This window comes from Artemia franciscana, chromosome 2 (assembly GCF_032884065.1).
Source record: "Artemia franciscana chromosome 2, ASM3288406v1, whole genome shotgun sequence".
Classification (NCBI taxonomy): domain Eukaryota; kingdom Metazoa; phylum Arthropoda; class Branchiopoda; order Anostraca; family Artemiidae; genus Artemia; species Artemia franciscana.
In genome coordinates, this window is record NC_088864.1 from 52,732,388 (window position 1) to 52,753,111 (window position 20,724).

General features: G+C 35.5%; 1 protein-coding gene across 1 annotated transcript in view; it reads right to left on the reverse strand.

Moving 5' to 3' along the window:
* Positions 1–20,724, reverse strand: part of LOC136043529 (1-phosphatidylinositol 4,5-bisphosphate phosphodiesterase classes I and II-like) — a 53,044-nt gene that overhangs the window by 22,644 nt on the left and 9,676 nt on the right. Inside the window, exon 2 of the mRNA XM_065728453.1 lies at positions 16,201–18,411. Coding sequence (XP_065584525.1) covers positions 16,201–17,568 — 1,368 coding nt within the window. The 5' untranslated portion in view covers positions 17,569–18,411. The remainder of the gene's footprint in view (positions 1–16,200; positions 18,412–20,724) is intronic.

The window sequence follows — 20,724 nt, forward strand, 5'->3', positions numbered from 1 at the left end:
TTAGTTCACGATGATGAAAAAACTTCATTTTTTTGTACTAATCCTTATTTTTGGCAATATCAAGATGAAAATGTAAAATAAAAAACAACCTAGTAATTTGATGCTAATACCTCAAAATCGTAAAGAGGGGACGAGTACTGATAGGATTCTGAAAAGCTTACTTGTTTTGCATGGATTTGTGTCTTACATAAATGTATTTATTCATTAAACAGTCAAATTATTTTGACATGTAAAACAAATTCTACATAAATTAAACCCTCGGATAAATTAAAACTACAATATATATATATATATATATATATATATATATATATATATATATATAATGCTCCCTGCCACCCCCTCGGTCACAAGGAGCACTAAAAAAAGACTAGCAGCTGGAGTTTCACCCTTGAACTAGAGGATCATTGAGCCATACCGTAAAGGGCGGATATTGGTATTTTTTGCCAGAAGACCGATCATGGGTGCGTGTTTATTTATTAGTTGTTTTTTTTTCAGGGGTGATCCTATCGACCCAGTGGTCCTAGAATGTTGCAAGAGGGCTCATTCTAACGAGAATTAAAAGTTATAGAGCCCTTTTTAAGTGACAAAAAAATTGGAGGGCACTTAGGCCCCCTAATCTCAAATTTTGAGATAGCCACTTTATTCACCATAGTTGAAAAACCTAACAACTATGTCTTTGGGGACGACTTACTCCCCCACAGTCCCCGTGGGAGGGGCTACAAGTTACAAACTTTGACCAGTTTTTACATATAGTAATGGTTATTGGGAAGTGTACAAACGTTTTTAGGGGATTTTTTTTGGTTTGGGGGGGGTGACTACTCGGGAGGATCTTTCCATGGAGGAATTTACAAAGGGGGAAAAGAGAATTTCAAATGAAGGGAGTCCAGGATTGTCAAGCATTATTTAAAAAAAAAGGAAAAATAAATATGAAAAGTTTTTTCACCTGAAAGTAAGCATTAAAACTTAAAACGAACAAAAATTATTACGCATATGGGGGGCTCACCTCCTCGTAAAACCTCGCTCTTTACGCTAAAGTATTCTTAGTAATCAACTATTTATTCTACGGCCTTCGTGATTAAGGGGTCATTCTTAAGGAATTGGGACAAAATTTAAGCTTTAGTGTAAAGAGCAAGGTATTGACGATGAGGTGAACCCCCTCATATACGTAGTAAAACATACGAATATAGAAGTTCGTTACGTAAGTTAATTCATAAGTTACGTATATTTTTTACTAATGAAAACGTTCGTAATAAAATAAAAGTTCTAGTTGCCTTTTTAAGTAATCAAAAATCGGAGGGTAACTAGGCCTCCTCCCCCGCTCCTTTTTTCTCAAAATCTTCCAACTAAAACTATGAGAAAGCCATTCAGCCAAAATCAAAACATGCATTAATTCAAAAACGTTCAGAAATTAAATAAAAAAAAAACAATTTTTTTTTAACTGAAAGTAAGGAGCAACATTAAAACTCAAAACGAACAGAAATTACATCGTATATGTAAGGGGCTTTTCCTCCTCAACACCCCGCTCTTTACGCCAAAGTTTTTTACTGTTTTAAAAAGTAGAGTTAAGAGAAGTCAAACTTTAGCGTAAAGAATGGGGCGTTGAGGAGGAAAAGCCCCCTTATATATACGGATAAATTTCTATTCGTTTTAAGTTTTAATGTCGCTCGTTACTTTCAGTTAATTAAAGTAGCAGATACGGGAACTCATTAAATTACAAACAACTTATTCAGCTGATGGTTCTTCGATTGCCCGATCAAATGTATTATTTGGAAAACATATAAAAGCTAACATCAGAATAGAAAGACAAGCAAAATGTACAAAATAAATCATACACGACTCATCAAGCGGAGTTTCCTCCTTTTACTTCAATCAAATCACTTGTTATCATTCAACGTTTGCATTAGCGAAACGACATATTTATTACAGCGTGTTAAGCTATTTAAAAAGGCATAACAAAAGTGCATTTTTACAGAGTGAATTGTAAGTAGAATAGGATTCCCAGCCTCTTTACATGCACATACTCCTCGAATTGCCGCATCCACTCGACCGCTGATTATCAGTGTTCCACTGAACTCCTCGAATCCCTGTTATTAATGTTTATTTATCAGAAAATTCTGCGAGATCACCATGGAGTACTCTTGATTTTACTGAGACCGATATTCCAAAGAACTTAGCACTAGCGAAAAACCAAAACCGATGACGCAGCACGGAAAGACTGTTTTATTTTGTGGCCTATAGTTCGAATTCTGTTCGAAACTAAAAATTATAGGGTAACACTGCTTCAAATCAAGCACGATATTGAACCTTATTTAGAATAAGTACAATATTTTCGCTGAAATACTACTGCACCTACTATATTAGGCAATTGTACAAAACTCCTTTTCAAAAATGTCTCAAGAAATAATTTCTCACATCTCTAAAGATAAATTCACCCCCCCCCCATTAAGAGCCCTCAATATAGACAAAAAATGGCAAAAAGAAGTTTCGTGGACAATTAAGCTCTGATTTTATCTTTTAAATTTCTCATTTTTCCATGAAAGCCTCAATGAGGCCTTAAACGTGTTTTATTCTCCTTTTATTCAAGAGATAACTTATACGATCATGCGAAACCCGTAAGCAGAAAGAAATGCGAAGCACAGGAGAAAAAGGGCAAATATATAATCTAGATCATTCACAGACTCTTTTACCCCACCCCCCAAAAGATTGGGAGAAAAACAAAACGGACAGACAACCAAAATAGAGACTGCAAAAGAAAGAAACTCCCCCCCCCCAAGAAATTGGGAGAAAAACAAACAAAACGGACAGACAACCGAAATAGAGACTACAAAAGAAAGAAACGAAGATAACTAGTAAAAGTCAAACATAATTCAAGAGTGGATTAATAGTAAAAGACTTACCAGGCCTTGGGGTAAATATTTTTGATCAGCAGCTTTATTATAAGAACTAGCAACGTGCATCTTGTAATATCTGACTGGACGGTATGAATTAAATAGTATTTCAAAATACATGGAAACGCTATATGTAGGAGCATACAACTGCACAAGGACCCATCAGAAGAAGAACAAGAGCTAAGAGCTCATATGGCACTTGTGACGAGGCGAGAAGAGCTAAGAGCCAAGAGATCATATGGTATGAGCTCTAACAAAATTCTATGAATCAATAGATTGATTTAAAAAGGAAAATAAGAGGCTTAATACCGGTCAAGATTTAAAATAAGAGCTCTGAGTCACAAAGTCCTTCTAAATATCAAAATTCATTAAGATCCTATCACCCACTCGTAAGTTATAAATACCTAATTTTTTCTCTCCCTTTTGCCCCCCAGATGGTCAAATCTGGGAAAACGACTTTATCAAGTCAAATTGTGCAGCTCCCTGACACGCCTACCAATTTTCATCGCCCTAGCACGTCCAGAAGCACCGAACTCGCCAAATCACTGAACCCCTCCCCCCAACTCCCCCAAAGAGAGCGAATCCAGTACGATTCTGTCAATCACGTATCAAGGACATATGTTTATTCTATCCACCAAGCTTCATCCCGATTCCTACACTCCAAGTGTTTTTCCAAGATTTCCCCCTCCAAATCCCCACAATGTCAAAAGATCTGGTCGGGATTTGAAATAAGAGCTCTGAGACATGAATTCCTTCTAAAAATCAAATTTCATTACGATCCGATCATCTATTCGTAAGATATAAATACTCCAATTTTCATGTTTTCCAAGAATTCCGGTTTCCCCCTCCAACTCCCCCGAATGTCGCAGGATCTGGTCGGAATTTGAAATTAGAACTTTAAAGCACAAGATCCTTCTAAATATCAAATTTCATTAAGATCTGGTCACCCTTTCGTAAGTTACAAATACCTCAATTTTCAAAATTACACCCCCCCCCCAATTCCACCAAAGAGAGCAGATCCGGTCCAGTTATGTCAGTCACGTATCTTAGACAGGTTTCTATTCTTCCCATCCAGTTTCGTCCTGATCTCACCACTTTAAGTAATTTCTAAGATTTCCGGTCCCCCCCAACTGCCCCCCCCCCAATTACGCTTGATCCGGTTGAGATTTAAAATAAGATATCGGAGTTACGAGGTTCTTCTAAATATGAAGTTTCATGAAGATCCGATCACTCCTTCGTAAGTTAAAAATACGTCATTTTTCTTATTTTTCAGAATTACCCCCCCCCCCGAAATTGAGCGGATCCGTTCTAATTATGTAAATCACGTATGCAAGACTTCTGCTTATTTTTCCAACCAAGTTTCATCCCAATCCCTCCAATCTAAGCGTTTCCCATCATTTTAGGTCTCCCCACCCCAAACTTCCCCCAATGTCACCAGATCCGGTCAGGATTTAGAATGAGAGCTTTGAGACACGATATCCTTCTAAAAATCAAATTTCATGGAGATCCAATCACCCGTTCGTAAGTTAAAAATACCTCATTTTTTCTAATTTTTCAGAATTAACCCCCCCCCCCAACTACTCCAAAGAGAGCGGATCCGTTGTGGTTATGTCAATCATGTAACTAGGACTCGTGTTTTTTTTTTCCACCAAGTTTCATCCCGATCCCTCCACTCTAAGTGTTTTCCGATTTTTAGGTTTCTCCCTCCCAACTCTCCCTCCCCCCCCCCCAATGTCACCAGATCCGGTCGGGTTTAAAATAAGAGCTCTGAGCCACGATATCCTTCTAAATATCAAATTTCATTGAGATCCGATCACCCGTTCGTAAGTTAAAAATACCTCATTTTTTTTCAGAAATACCCCCCCTTCAACTACCCAAAAGATAGCGGATCCGTTCCGTTTATGTCAATCATCTATCTAGGACTTGTGTTTATTTTTCCCACCATGTTTCATCCCGATCCCTCCACTCTAAGTGTTTTCCAAGTTTTAGGTTTCCCCCTCCCAACTCCCCGCCCCCATTACCAGATCCGGTCGGGATTTAAAATAAGAGCTCTAAGACACGATATCCTTCTAAACATCAAATTTCATTGAGATCCGATCACCCGTTCGTAAGTTGAAAATACCTCATTTTTCTAATTTTTAAGAATTACTCCCCCCCCCCAACTACCCCAAAGAGAGCAAATCAGTTCCGATTATGTCAATCATGTATCTGGGACTTGCGCTTATTTTTCCCATCAAGTTTCATCCCGATCCCTCTACTCTAAGTGTTTTCCAAGATTTTAGGTTTTCCCCCTCCAACTCCCCCCAATGTCATCAGACCCAGTCGGGATTTAAAATAAGAGCTCTGAGACACAATATCATTCCAAACATTAAATTTCATGAAGATCCAATCACCCGCTCATAAGTTAAACATACTTCATTTTTTCTATTTTTTCCGAATTAACCGGCCCCTACTCCCCCCCCCCAGATGGTCAAATCGGAAAAGCGACTATTTCTAATTTAATCTGGTCCGGTCCCTGATACGCTTGCCAAATTTCATCGTCCTAGCTTACCTGGAAGTGCCTAAAGTAGCAAAACCGGGACTTTAGATTTTCCCCCTCCAACTCCCCCCAATGTCATCAGATCCGGTCGGGATTTAAAATAAGAGCTCTGAGACACAATATCATTCCAGATATCAAAATTTCATTAAGATCCAATCACCCGCTGATAAGTTAAAAATACTTCATTTTTTCTATTTTCTGCGAATTAACCGGGCCCCCACTCCCCCCCCCCCCCAGATGGTCAAATCGGAAAAACGACTATTTCTAATTTAATCTGGTCCGGTTCCTGATACGCTTGCCAAATTTCATCGTCCTAGCTTACCTGGAAGTGCCTAAAGTAGCAAAACCGGGACCGACAGACAGACCGACAGACCGACAGAATTGGCGACTGCTATATGTCACTTGGTTAATACCAAGTGCCATAAAAACTGATAAAAAAAAGGACTTGGTGAACCGGTAATACAACTTTCAATAGCAGTAATTCAACAGCGCCAAATATCTTTTCCCTTCTTTAAATATATTCTTTTTCCCCTGAGTACTTGACACGACAATTTCTTTTCTTTAAAACATTCAGTTTACTTTTTGTCTTCTTTAAAACATAACAAGCAGCCGATAAACCTCAAAGTAGTCCAAAATTTCCAAAGCTCTTTATTTTGCTAGTTTTCTTCCAAAAACTTTAAAATGATCAATAAAGAAAAACTTTTGCAATGGGTTGTATGATATATGCATCGGCACTGTTTCTGTTTTTGAGAAAAACAGAAACAGAAAAAAAACAGATAGAAAAAAAACAGAACAGAAAAAGAAACAGGTCAAACAAAAACAGGTGACCTGTTTCTGTAATCTGTTCTGTTTTTCGAAAAAACAGAAAACAGCTGTTTTTTTCAAAAAAACAGCTGTTTTAACAGCTGTTTTTCCTGTTTTTTCCTTACTTCTTCTATTTCTAATAGGAAAGAAAACATCTTCTTGTTAAATCCTTTTAGTTACATACAAAAGATGAGCAACTTCGTGTAATTCAACACACTAGCGTATTTTTAGGGGGGGGGGGCGAAATTTGGCAAAATTTGTCATAAAATGCGTCCAATCGGGTGCAATTTAACCAAAATTTCTTAGGCCTAACGGCCGAATTGCATTTATTCTCAATTTTTTTGTCACTCATATATTATAAAAGATTGTCGAAAAAAAAAAATCGATTCTGACTCCAGAAGTCGAACTGATCCGTTACCTTGCAGAAAAGCATCACCTTAATTAGGCTAAAAACAAGAGGCAGAAGGACAACGGAATGGAGAGGGGAGAGGAAAAATAGCAAGACCTCTTACATTAATGACATATAGTTTTATTTTCAAGTTTCCCTTAACTTCTCCAACCATAGAATTCAGAAAGCTTTTCTGTAAGAGCCAACAGTAAGGCAAAGAAACAAAAATTTTCGTCCCCTAAACCCTGCCTAAGCCGGGGACGAAAATTTTTACATTTCTTTCGTTTTCTCGAACTTGCTTGACATTAATAAGATTTTTCTACATTCAATAAGAATAGCAGACTTATATACCATGGTTGTCAAAAAATCTCTAGCCCCCACTCTTTATAGGCTACTGGTACTTACGACCTTTAGGTGGGACGACCTTTTGGTGGGCTAAGTAAACATATGAGGGACTGTCTTGCTGCCGCTCTTTCTTCTAAAGTCATTCGTTCATATGTACAAGGATCAAGATAAGCTGGACGCTGGTAGAGCTCCAACTTGAATATAGGATTTTGCACAAAATACTTTTTTAACTGCATAAGCAGCTGATCCTTCAGGCGATTCTCAAGCAGCCTCTTCGATCTCGCTTCACAGAAGCTCACCAATCCCTTGATCAGCATGTATGCTTTGCTTGAAGTAGTGTAAGTGGACCCACTAGCCAGTTCGGTGGCCTCTTCAAAAGGGCTCAAACAACTTGTTACACATTCTAAAAGCGACCAGTCTTGCTCAGTAAGTTCAAGTTTTCTAATTTTCGCATTGCGAACATTTACATCATAAAATTTCTGTAGAGCAGATTTTCTGTGTAACATGGAACTAATCATCACGTAAGTGCTATTCCAACGCACTTTCATATCATGAGGGATGTGACCACTTAGTCCTATTTCTTTGCAAAGCCCTTCAAAGAGGCCGTGTTGAATATTTGACTTTTTTAGCAGCTTGAGTGTCCGACGCAACTTTTTGAGTGCACCATTGAGTGAGACTGAGTCTTCAATTTCAGTAAAATCATTTGCACCAGTGGCCCATTCATCCCATTCAGTTTCTGTGTCGGAGTCGTACTCTTCCAAGTAATATACATCTGAAGCAGTGTCAACAATGTCTGAATCTATGATATCAGGAAGGTCATCTTCTGTCAGACCAATCTCTGAGGAACATTGCTCTCTACTAGTCCCTTGTTCGGGTTCACCTTCATCATCTGAATCACATTCCGGTGTTTGCTCTACGTCAAATTCATTACTCCCCAAAATTTGAGGCCATTTGTGACACTGAGGTGGAGGCAGTGGCCAAAGCAAGATGAACGTTCAATTCCACCAATTTGACAAGCTTTTACGACGCTCGAGCCAGAATCAGTTACAACACAGAACAATTTGTCTTCAAGTTCAAATTTCTTCAGGGCTACTATGATTGCTGCAAGTATATTTGCTGCTGTATGCCGAACCTTGAGACGCTTAAAGTGCAAGATGCAACTGTGAACTACCCATTTTCCACTGACTAGCTTGGGGTAATGTACTGTCACTGCTAAGTATCCTCCCCCTGTATATGACCAGCAGTCAAATGTTATAGATACCTTTCGTGCCTGATTCATATCCAATTTCAGTTTCAATAGTTTCTTTTTCTTTGCTTGAAACACATGCCTTTTTATGGTACGACCCGATGGAGGCAAAATACCACCTGTCAAGGAGTGTATCAGTCAACACATGGCTTGCACGTCAAAAATGGAAAGTGGTAACTTGTCTGCAAGTACTTTTCTTACACACTGTTTTGTCAATTTAAGTTGACTTGAGCGGTTGCGCAACATCAGAGAACAGATATCTCTAGTTCCTTTTCTAGAGAAAGAAAAATTGCTCTTTTGGTTCTTTGGCTGTTCTTCAGCTATCCCACATCCTGGCAATGAACCCTGTACTGTACGACAAACAACAGCTTCTGGGCCATTGGCAACATTATCCATGTCCTGCCGTGCTGGTGCAGTAGAGGCAGATGACTGTACTTTCACCTTAATCTTATGAACATTTTCCAGGTGATTGACAAAATTAGTTGAAGAGCCTCCACTAGCCTTGATAGTCTTTTTGCAAACCTTGCAGGTGATGCTGCATTTGTCTTTCACACCATAATTAGCCCAAACTGGCTTTTTCCTTATGATTTTAGGTAAAACTTCTACCTCTTCATCAGAGGAAATATCCATGACAGTTTTGCAGTAGTACCTGAAAGTCATTTGAATCAGTTTTTTTTTTAAATTACAGACAGGCATTTGTCCTACAAGAATCCTGATACACCCAGTCAGGGTGACTAATTTTTGCATACAATGTAGTTATCGATAATGTTGTGATGATTCTTTTGAAAAAAAAAATCAATGTGATATTTGAATTCTGCATGTCCAACTGTGTGGTACTAGGGATAAAATAAGTCTGAGTTACAGCATAGTACAAAAAAGAAAAAAAAGGAAGAAGTTAAATGGGCTTGTGCTGTATCTGGAATGAGCTGACTGATAACAATAGGCATGGAACCCTCACGTCTACAAAAGTTCAAATAGACTAGCATGGCTAGTCTAATTTAACTGTTCATAATTTTTACTTTTAGGATACTTGCTCCAGCGCACAAAATTAGACGAAGGAAGGACTAATTTTTGCATACAATCTAGTTATCGACAATGTTGTGATGATTCTTTTAAAAAAAAATTGAAAAAAAAATCAATGTGATATTTGAATTCTGCATGTCCAATTGTGTGGTACTAGGGATAAAATAAGTCTGAGTTACAGCATAGTACAAAAAAGAAAAAAAAAGGAAGAGGTTAAATAGGCTTGAGCTGTATCTGGAATGAGCTGACTGATATCAATAAGTCTAGAACCCTCATGCATACAAAAGTTCAAATAGACTAGCATGGCTGGTCTAATTTAACTATTCATAATTTTTACCTTTAGGATGCTTGCTCCAGCACACAAAATTAGACGAAGGTTAGCAAGGAAATCGAGCTTCTAGTTTCGATGTCGCTATGATTTCACCTGAATATAAAAGAAATTACTCTTCTTGTTGACAAAGGACGATTCCGGTATCATACCCGCTAGATAGCGCGGCATTCAAAAAAAAAAACAACAGAAAACAGATAAAAAAAAACAGAAACGGAAAAAAACAGATGAAAAAAAGACAGAACAGAAACAGAAACAGGTCAAACAAAAACAGGTAGCCTGTTTCTGTTTTCAGTTCTGTTTTTTGTAAAAACAGAAACAGAAACAGGTAAGAAAAAACAGAAACAGAAAACAGAAACAGTGCCGATGCTTAGTATGATACATGAAGAAACGGTAGAGATAAAAGTTTTACCTCTGAATTTTCATTCAAATGGTTAGGATAGAACAGACAATAAAATGAACAAGAAATCTTGCTTTTTTTGTTTTTGTTTTTTAGTTCACTTTCTTCTACGCAATTATTTGAATGATATTAAAATTGAGGAAAGAATAGCTAGTCAAAACTGGGAAATAAAATTGCAAACCTTTCACTATCCCATGATGTTAACTTGCTTTCCGTTGCATGCGATATTTTACAACTTGCAATGACCTCCGATAGTACAATCTCTTAAGCCATGAATAAACTTAAATGTTCAGCCTACGGGTGCTTCATTTGTTGAATTTTTTACTTTCGCTTTAGTTTTTCAATAAAAAATAAGAGCTGTACTTGCTCCAAAGGTCACTTTCAAGGAAACTGAAAGCAATCGACAGGGGTCATTTTTTTTTTTTTTTAGTCATCTGGTGATCTGAGTAAATTTTCCATTACTCTTTCATAGTTTGAAAACTCAGGTGCCTTAAACGCTGTGAATCCGTGGGGTGGAACAAGGCTCATCAATTGGGTCACGATAAAGCAGTAGTCAAGCCTTTGGTCTATATTCGTCTGGCAAATATTTAGATACCACTTTTTTTTAAATAAAGAAATCTCCTTGGAAGGTTTTTAGGGGCTAAACTGAGCGACATAAAGACCAGATCTATTTTGTAGACCAAAGAGATCAATATGGATATTTGATGATGATCCAATCATTAAAAAGAGAATTTTTCATTTCAGAAAAATTACAAGTTATAAATAAAAGAGACTAAGGAGCACAATTGTGTTTCTTATTGTGTTTTTCTACAATATTACTTCATTGCATATATCCAAGTTTCGGTTTCTACTGAATTTCCCACATGAAAACAACCAATCGACGACAGTTATACCTGGTAGGGATGCAACTTAGGATTCTAATCGACAAATTTTATTAACGTAAATTCTTAAATCAGTATAAGAAATAGCAATATCCGCTTCATTTGGAATGAAAAAGCACCAATTTTCTATAAACGTACTTAAAGCAGTTGACAAACGACAGTTTCAAATACAAAAAAAAACTCCTATGTGCTCTAATATCACTAATTATGTTTGACATACATACTTATAATTAGAAAAACAGGAACACTTGGGATTTGCGGAGAAAATTATGCTTTCAGATGACGCAATATAAAGTCTCTGTAGTTTAAATATATTCTTGTTCCCCAGAGTACTTGACACGACAATTTCTTTTCTTTAAAACATTCAGTTTACTTTTTGTCTTCTTTAAAACATAACAAGCAGCCGATAAACCTCAAAGTAGTCCAAAATTTCCAAAGCTCTTTATTTTGCTAGTTTTCTTCCAAAAACTTTAAAATGATCAATAAAGAAATACTTTTGCAATGGGTTGTATGATACATGAAGAAACGGTAGAGACAAAAGTTTTACCTCTGAATTGTCATTCAAATGGTTAGGATAGAACAGACAATAAAATGAACAAGAAATCTTGCTTTTTTTGTTTTTGTTTTTTTTGTTTTTCAAGGAAACTGAAAGCAATCGACAGGGGTCAAATTTTATTAACGTAAATTCTTAAATCAGTATAAGAAATAGCAATATCCGCTTCATTTGGAATGAAAAAGCAACAATTTTCTATAAACGTACTTAAAGCAGTTGAGAAACGACAGTTTCAAATACAAAAAAAAACTCCTATGTGCTCTAATATCACTAATTATGTTTGACATACATACTTATAATTAGAAAAACAGGAACACTTGGGATTTGCGGAGAAAATTATGCTTTCAGATGACGCAATATAAAGTCTCTGTAGTTTAAATATATTCTTTTTCCCCAGAGTACTTGACACGACAATTTCTTTTCTTTAAAACATTCAGTTTACTTTTTGTCTTCTTTAAAACATAACAAGCAGCCGATAAACCTCAAAGTAGTCCAAAATTTCCAAAGCTCTTTATTTTGCTAGTTTTCTTCCAAAAACTTTAAAATGATCAATAAAGAAATACTTTTGCAATGGGTTGTATGATACATGAAGAAACGGTAGAGACAAAAGTTTTACCTCTGAATTTTCATTCAAATGGTTAGGATAGAACAGACAATAAAATGAACAAGAAATCTTGCTTTTTTTGTTTTTGTTTTTTTGTTTTTCAAGGAAACTACCGTTTCTTCATGTATCATACAACCCATTGCAAAAGTTTTTCTTTATTGATCATTTTAAAGTTTTTGGAAGAAAACTAGCAAAATAAAGAGCTTTGGAAATTTTGGACTACTTTGAGGTTTATCGGCTGCTTGTTATGTTTTAAAGAAGACAAAAAGTAAAATGTATGGAATTCCAGTCGACACCAAAGTGTGTCAACTCTTTGATACGACGAAGATTATACCTTCGAATGGAATTAATACTTTCTACAATGCATTTCCTTTTGTTTTTTCTAAAGTTGTTTTCCCGGATCTCGCTTTCCTGCGACTGGCTGTTTATGAAAATAAATCTGCAAATTCCAACTTCATATTTTGCGACCGGCGCTTCATTGGTCATCGGGTTATACCTGTAAGTGCTATTTCTCCAGGTTACAAGCATATCTTACTTCGTAATGAACTGGGTCAGCCGCTTGGCTTACCTTCTATTTTTGTCCATATCGAAGTAGAAGAAAGCATCTAGAGCATCCCGTTTGTCAACTGCTTTTAGTACGTTTATAGAAAATTGGTGCTTTTTCATTCCAAATGAAGCGGATATTGCTATTTCTTATACTGATTTAAGAATTTATCTCTTCCGTTTCTTCATGTATCATACAACCCATTGCAAAAGTATTTCTTTATTGATCATTTTAAAGATTTTGGAAGAAAACTATCAAAATAAAGAGCTTTGGAAATTTTGGACTACTTTGAGGTTTATCGGCTGCTTGTTATGTTTTAAAGAAGACAAAAAGTAAACTGAATGTTTTAAAGAAAAGAAATTGTCGTGTCAAGTACTCTGGGGAAAAAGAATATATTTAAACTACAGAGACTTTATATTGCGTCATCTGAAAGCATAATTTTCTCCGCAAATCCCAAGTGTTCCTGTTTTTCTAATTATAAGTATGTATGTCAAACATAATTAGTGATATTAGAGCACATAGGAGTTTTTTTTTGTATTTGAAACTGTCGTTTGTCAACTGCTTTAAGTACATTTATAGAAAATTGGTGCTTTTTCATTCCAAATGAAGCGGATATTGCTATTTCTTATACTGATTTAAGAATTTACGTTAATAAAATTTGACCCCTGTCGATTGCTTTCAGTTTCCTTGAAAAACAAAAAAACAAAAACAAAAAAACAAGATTTCTTGTTCATTTTATTGTCTGTTCTATCCAAACCATTTGAATGAAAATTCAGAGGTAAAACTTTTATCTCTACCGTTTCTTCATGTATCATACAACCCATTGCAAAAGTTTTTCTTTATTGATCATTTTAAAGTTTTTGGAAGAAAACTAGCAAAATAAAGAGCTTTGGAAATTTTGGACTACTTTGAGGTTTATCGGCTGCTTGTTATGTTTTAAAGAAGACAAAAAGTAAACTGAATGTTTTAAAGAAAAGAAATTGTCGTGTCAAGTACTCTGGGGAAAAAGAATATATTTAAACTACAGAGACTTTATATTGCGTCATCTGAAAGCATAATTTTCTCCGCAAATCCCAAGTGTTCCTGTTTTTCTAATTATAAGTATGTATGTCAAACATAATTAGTGATATTAGAGCACATAGGAGTTTTTTTTTGTATTTGAAACTGTCGTTTCTCAACTGCTTTAAGTACGTTTATAGAAAATTGGTGCTTTTTCATTCCAAATGAAGCGGATATTGCTATTTCTTATACTGATTTAAGAATTTACGTCAATAAAATTTGACCCCTGTCGATTGCTTTCAGTTTCCTTGAAAAACAAAAAAACAAAAACAAAAAAAGCAAGATTTCTTGTTCATTTTATTGTCTGTTCTATCCTAACCATTTGAATGAAAATTCAGAGGTGAAACTTTTATCTCTACCGTTTCTTCATGTATCATACAACCCATTGCAAAAGTTTTTCTTTATTGATCATTTTAAAGTTTTTGGAAGAAAACTAGCAAAATAAAGAGCTTTGGAAATTTTGGACTACTTTGAGGTTTATCGGCTGCTTGTTATGTTTTAAAGAAGACAAAAAGTAAACTGAATGTTTTAAAGAAAAGAAATTGTCGTGTCAAGTACTCTGGGGAAAAAGAATATATTTAAACTACAGAGACTTTATATTGCGTCATCTGAAAGCATAATTTTCTCCGCAAATCCCAAGTGTTCCTGTTTTTCTAATTATAAGTATGTATGTCAAACATAATTAGTGATATTAGAGCACATAGGAGTTTTTTTTTGTATTTGAAACTGTCGTTTCTCAACTGCTTTAAGTACGTTTATAGAAAATTGTTGCTTTTTCATTCCAAATGAAGCGGATATTGCTATTTCTTATACTGATTTAAGAATTTACGTTAATAAAATTTGACCCCTGTCGATTGCTTTCAGTTTCCTTGAAAAACAAAAAAACAAAAACAAAAAAAGCAAGATTTCTTGTTCATTTTATTGTCTGTTCTATCCTAACCATTTGAATGAAAATTCAGAGGTAAAACTTTTATCTCTACCGTTTCTTCATGTATCATACAACCCATTGCAAAAGTTTTTCTTTATTGATCATTTTAAAGTTTTTGGAAGAAAACTAGCAAAATAAAGAGCTTTGGAAATTTTGGACTACTTTGAGGTTTATCGGCTGCTTGTTATGTTTTAAAGAAGACAAAAAGTAAACTGAATGTTTTAAAGAAAAGAAATTGTCGTGTCAAGTACTCTGGGGAAAAAGAATATATTTAAACTACAGAGACTTTATATTGCGTCATCTGAAAGCATAATTTTCTCCGCAAATCCCAAGTGTTCCTGTTTTTCTAATTATAAGTATGTATGTCAAACATAATTAGTGATATTAGAGCACATAGGAGTTTTTTTTTTGTATTTGAAACTGTCGTTTCTCAACTGCTTTAAGTACATTTATAGAAAATTGTTGCTTTTTCATTCCAAATGAAGCGGATATTGCTATTTCTTATACTGATTTAAGAATTTACGTTAATAAATTTGACCCCTGTCGATTGCTTTCAGTTTCCTTGAAAAACAAAAAAAACAAAAACAAAAAAAGCAAGATTTCTTGTTCATTTTATTGTCTGTTCTATCCTAACCATTTGAATGAAAATTCAGAGGTAAAACTTTTATCTCTACCGTTTCTTCATGTATCATACAACCCATTGCAAAAGTTTTTCTTTATTGATCATTTTAAAGTTTTTGGAAGAAAACTAGCAAAATAAAGAGCTTTGGAAATTTTGGACTACTTTGAGGTTTATCGGCTACTTGTTATGTTTTAAAGAAGACAAAAAGTAAACTGAATGTTTTAAAGAAAAGAAATTGTCGTGTCAAGTACTCTGGGGAAAAAGAATATATTTAAACTACAGAGACTTTATATTGCGTCATCTGAAAGCATAATTTTCTCCGCAAATCCCAAGTGTTCCTGTTTTTCTAATTATAAGTATGTATGTCAAACATAATTAGTGATATTAGAGCACATAGGAGTTTTTTTTTTTTGTATTTGAAACTGTCGTTTCTCAACTGCTTTAAGTACGTTTATAGAAAATTGTTGCTTTTTCATTCCAAATGAAGCGGATATTGCTATTTCTTATACTGATTTAAGAATTTACGTTAATAAAATTTGACCCCTGTCGATTGCTTTCAGTTTCCTTGAAAAACAAAAACAAAAAAAGCAAGATTTCTTGTTCATTTTATTGTCTGTTCTATCCTAACCATTTGAATGAAAATTCAGAGGTAAAACTTTTGTCTCTACCGTTTCTTCATGTATCATACAACCCATTGCAAAAGTATTTCTTTATTGATCATTTTAAAGTTTTTGGAAGAAAACTAGCAAAATAAAGAGCTTTGGAAATTTTGGACTACTTTGAGGTTTATTGGCTGCTTGTTATGTTTAAATTCTTAAATCAGAAGAGATAAATTCTTAAATCAGTATAAGAAATAGCAACATCCGCTTCATTTGGAATGAAAAAGCACCAATTTTCTATAAACGTACTAAAAGCAGTTGACAAACGGGATGCTCTAGATGCTTTCTTCTACTTCGATATGGACAAAAATAGAAGGTAAGCCAAGCGGCTGACCCAGTTCATTACGAAGTCAGATATGCTTGTAACCTGGAGAAATAGCACTTACAGGTATAACCCGATGACCAATGAAGCGCCGGTCGCAAAATATGAAGTTGGAATTTGCAGATTTATTTTCATAAACAGCCAGTCGCAGGAAAGCGAGATCCGGGAAAACAACTTTAGAAAAAACAAAAGGAAATGCATTGTAGAAAGTATTAATTCCATTCGAAGGTATAATCTTCGTCGTATCAAAGAGTTGACACACTTTGGTGTCGACTGGAATTCCATACATTTCCACCTCAACAAACGTCCAAATTCTTTTATTAGAGAGCAACTGCCCGGATATTACCTTGATAGAAACTTTTAAAGGGACAATACTATCAATAGTTGATTGAGACAAAGGGTCAAACGATATGTCTTCCCGTCGCATGATGTCCGGCTTAAGAAGGTATCCACAGCGATTGTTGAATTCAAATAAGGCTAAGTTTAGCTGCATAGGAAGATCCAAAGTCTGGAAGTTGAGTGCTACCATTTGGACACCTGCATTCCAAAAATCATTAGGCATAAAATTTGAAGAATCGATTTGAGTTCCATCGGGGTAAACTCGGCTTAATTGCCGTTTGTTATAGTCTACAAAATCAACTGGTTGCTCTTTTAAAAGGGTCTTAGCTTTCGCTTCACTAAAGGAGGACATTTCATAATTTTTCTGTTGTAATTTAGCCTGCTCAAAGCCATGAAAATGAACAGGTTGTATATAGTTGACTAGGGGAGAAATTCCAGCACCTGCTTCAGTTTCTTCACCGGCAGTACCCTTTTTATTTTTTATCATTATCTTGCGCTTTAAAAGTGAAGGTGGAGGTAAAGGATGGTTAGGCTCGAGTGGATAACCGTCAATTGCCCCGTCGAGCAACATCTCCCCAAATGATTCTCGGCAATATTCGGCAATTTTGGCTTGATTGCTTTTGCTACAATGATTTTCAAAAGACAAGATAACAGGGTATTCAGAAGTTTTAAAAGTAGATTCGGCAATAGCATCAATGGCATCTTTTGCCAGTATTTTCTTGACAAATGTAAAACCGTGCGTTACAATTGGTTTACTGATAAAGTTCCCATCCCAAAAATCGAGTTCAATACAGCGACAGCCCGAAAGTAAAGCTTGTCTATACATTTCTGATGACGACTCGCTGGTCAACTGGTCTCCGGTTAAATACGTATTGTGTGAAGAATTGATAAAATAATGTCCCAAAGGCTTGGTCATATCACAAAGATCAAGTTTATCGAGTTTTACCGGTAAACCTTTTTCACTGATATAATAACGAAACAAACGTTTATGCGAAGCTAGCCCACAAGGTGGGCTTTCGTCATCCGTTGTAGATGGTTCTTTCTGATTTAATATTTCTAAGTCCTCTGGCGTATTGGCGAAAGGTTCTAGCATTTCATGGAGTAGAGGATCTCTCTGCTGCACATTATTTAAACCATCTACAAATTGATCGGGTTTTAAATACTGTTTCTTTTCCTCACAAATTCGGGCAAAAATCTTATCAACTTCTGGACTGACCGTCAAGTGGCGGTAAACTTTAATTAATTTTTAAAGGGTAAACTGTTTGATCTTGATGCATTTTTTTGATTCGTTGGTATTGGTATTCGTTGATACATTGATTGGTATTTTTTGATTAGATATTCTAACACCATAAACATTAAGCGCCTTTTTTAGTTTTGAACTGTCTTCTTTATTCAAGCCAAAAAGTTCCTCTAAATATTTAATTTGTAACACATGTTTTGATCGAACAGATTCAACAGATTCAAGTAATAATTTCGTATAGGCTTTCTTGAGGAATCTTTCAACTGATCCATTAAGATTATACAGACTATAGGCCACTTTCAATATCTCATCACACCAAATCTTGGCAACATGCTTACTGCTAAAAGTGAAATTCAAAAACTTGTTATTCACAAAGTCATTGCCATAACAAATTCTTACAGTTTTATCTCGAAGACAACCATTCTTAGAGCTTATTCGTTTGCTAAATTGTAGATATTTGGGAGATACAGCATATCTTCCTGTTCTTGTATCCCTAATGCAACTTATATCCAAAAAACGAAGGGTTTTACCAGGCCGTTTTTCCCACGACAGGAAAAAACTATCACTATCAACTTTCAATATAACAAATGCAGAACGAGGCGAATTTTCATTCCACTTGAGGACTCTTTCACCGTTTAAAAGGGATGGATTCAAAGATGTAGGCTCCAGCTTCATGAGATTTTTAAGAAAATCACCCTAGAAGAGAATGCAATGAATCAGTATACCCGCTAAAATTTCCGCTTTTATTAATAAAGAAGAGATAAGAACCACAAACATGATACAAACAATATATTAAAAAATTAATGATCTTTGAGATCTCTTTCTTTCATGCAATATAAATTCAGTTTTGTAGTTCAGAGAGCCCTATTGTAGAAGTTTCAAGCACCAAACAAAAATGTGGAATTTTGTATTTTTTGCCAGAAGGCAGATCACGGATCCGTGTTTATTTTTTTTTTTTTTCCAGCGGTGATCGTATCGACCCAGTGGTCACAAAATCTTGCGAGAGGGCTCATTCTAACGGAAATTAAAAGTTCAAGTGCCCTTTTTAAGTGACCAAAAAAATTGGAGGGCACCTAGGCCCCCTCCCACTCTAATTATTTTTTCCAAAGTCAACGGATCAAAATTCTGAGATACCCATTTTATTCAGCGTAGTCAAAAACCTTGTAATTATGTTTTTGGGGACGCATTACTCCCCAACAATTCCCGTGGGAGGGGCCACAAATTATAAACTTTGACCAGTGCTTACATATAGTAATGGTTATTTGGAAGAGTAGAGACGTTTTCTGGGGGATTTTTAGGTTGGGGTCGGGGCCGAGAAAAGAAGGATATGTTGGGGGAACTTTTCTTGGAGGAATCTTGGAGGAACTTTTCATGGGGGAAGAAAAGTTTCATGAAAGGAGAGCAGGATTTTCTAGCATAATTAAAAAAAAAAACAATGAAAAAATAAATATGAAAAAGTTTTTTCAACTGAAAGTAAGGAGAAGCATTAAAACTTAAAACGAACAGAAATTAATACGTGTATGATCGGCTAACCTCCTCCTAATACCTCGCTCTTTACGCTAAAGCATTTTTAGTAATTTCAACTATTTATTCTACGGCTTTTGTGATTCAGGGGTCATTCTTAAGAAATTGGGACAAGATTTAAGCTTTAGTGTAAAGAGCGAGGTACTGACGAGGGGGTGAATCCCTTCATATACGTAAAAAAAACATGAGAATACAGAAGTTCGTTACGTAAGCTAATTTGTAAGTTACGTATATTTTTTACTAATAAATATTCATAAAAAATTAAAAGTTCTAGTTGTCTTTTTAAGTAACCAAAAAATCAGAGGGCAACTAGGCCTCCTCCCCCACTCCTTTTTTCTCAAAATCGCTCGATCAAAACTACGAGAAACCCAGTTAGCCAAAAAAAAAATAAAAAAAATGCAAATTTCGTTTTAATTATTCATCTACGGAGAGCCAAAATTAAAACATGTATTAATTCAAAAACGTTCAGAAATTAAATAAAAAAAAAAACAATTTTTTTAACGGGAGTAAGGAGCGACATTAAAACTTAAAACAAACAGAAATTACTATATACAAAGTAATTTCTGTTCGTTTTAAGTTTTAATGTCGCTCCTTACTTCCCGTTAAAAAAACTTGTTTTTTATTTAATCTAAAGAAGAGCTAACAGCTGACATGGCACCTGTGACGAGGTCGGAAGAGCCAAGAGCTCATATGGTATGAGCTCTAGCAAAATTCTATGAGTCAATAGATTGATCTAAAGGGAAAATCAGAGGCTTAATGGCGGTGGCAATTTAACATAAGAGCTCTGAGTCACAAGGTCTGTCTAAATATCAAAATTCCTTTAGATCCAATTACCCACTCATAAGTTAAAAATACCTCAGTTTCTAATTTTTCCACTCCCTTCAGCCCCCCAGATGGTCGAATCAGGGAAAACGACTTTATCAAGTCAATTTGTTTAGCTCCATGAAATGCCTACCAATTTTCATGGTCCTAGCATGTCCAAAAGCACCTAACTTGCCACAGCACTGAACCCCATCCCCTAACTTCCACAAAGAGAGCGGATCCAGTCTGGTTACGTCAATCATATATCTACAACATTTGCTTATTCTACCCACCGAGTTTCATCCAGATCTCTCCACTCTCAGCGTTTTCCAAGATTTCTGGTTTCCCCTTCCAACTCCCCCAAATGTCAACAGATCTGGTCGGGATTTGAAATAAGAGCTCTGAGACATGAGTTCCTTCTAAATATCAAATTTCATTAACATCCGTCCACCTGTTCTTAAGTTAAAAATACCTCAATTTTTCTAATTTTTCCAAATTAACAACCCCCAAAGAGAAATGATCCATTCCAATTATGTCAATCGCGTATCTATAGCTTGTACTTATTCTTCCCATCAAGTTTCATCTAGATCTATCTACTCTAAGCGTTTTCCAAGAATTCTCTTTCCCCACAGATCCGATTCAAATTGAAAATGGAGCATCTGAGACAGATGCTCCATTTTCAGA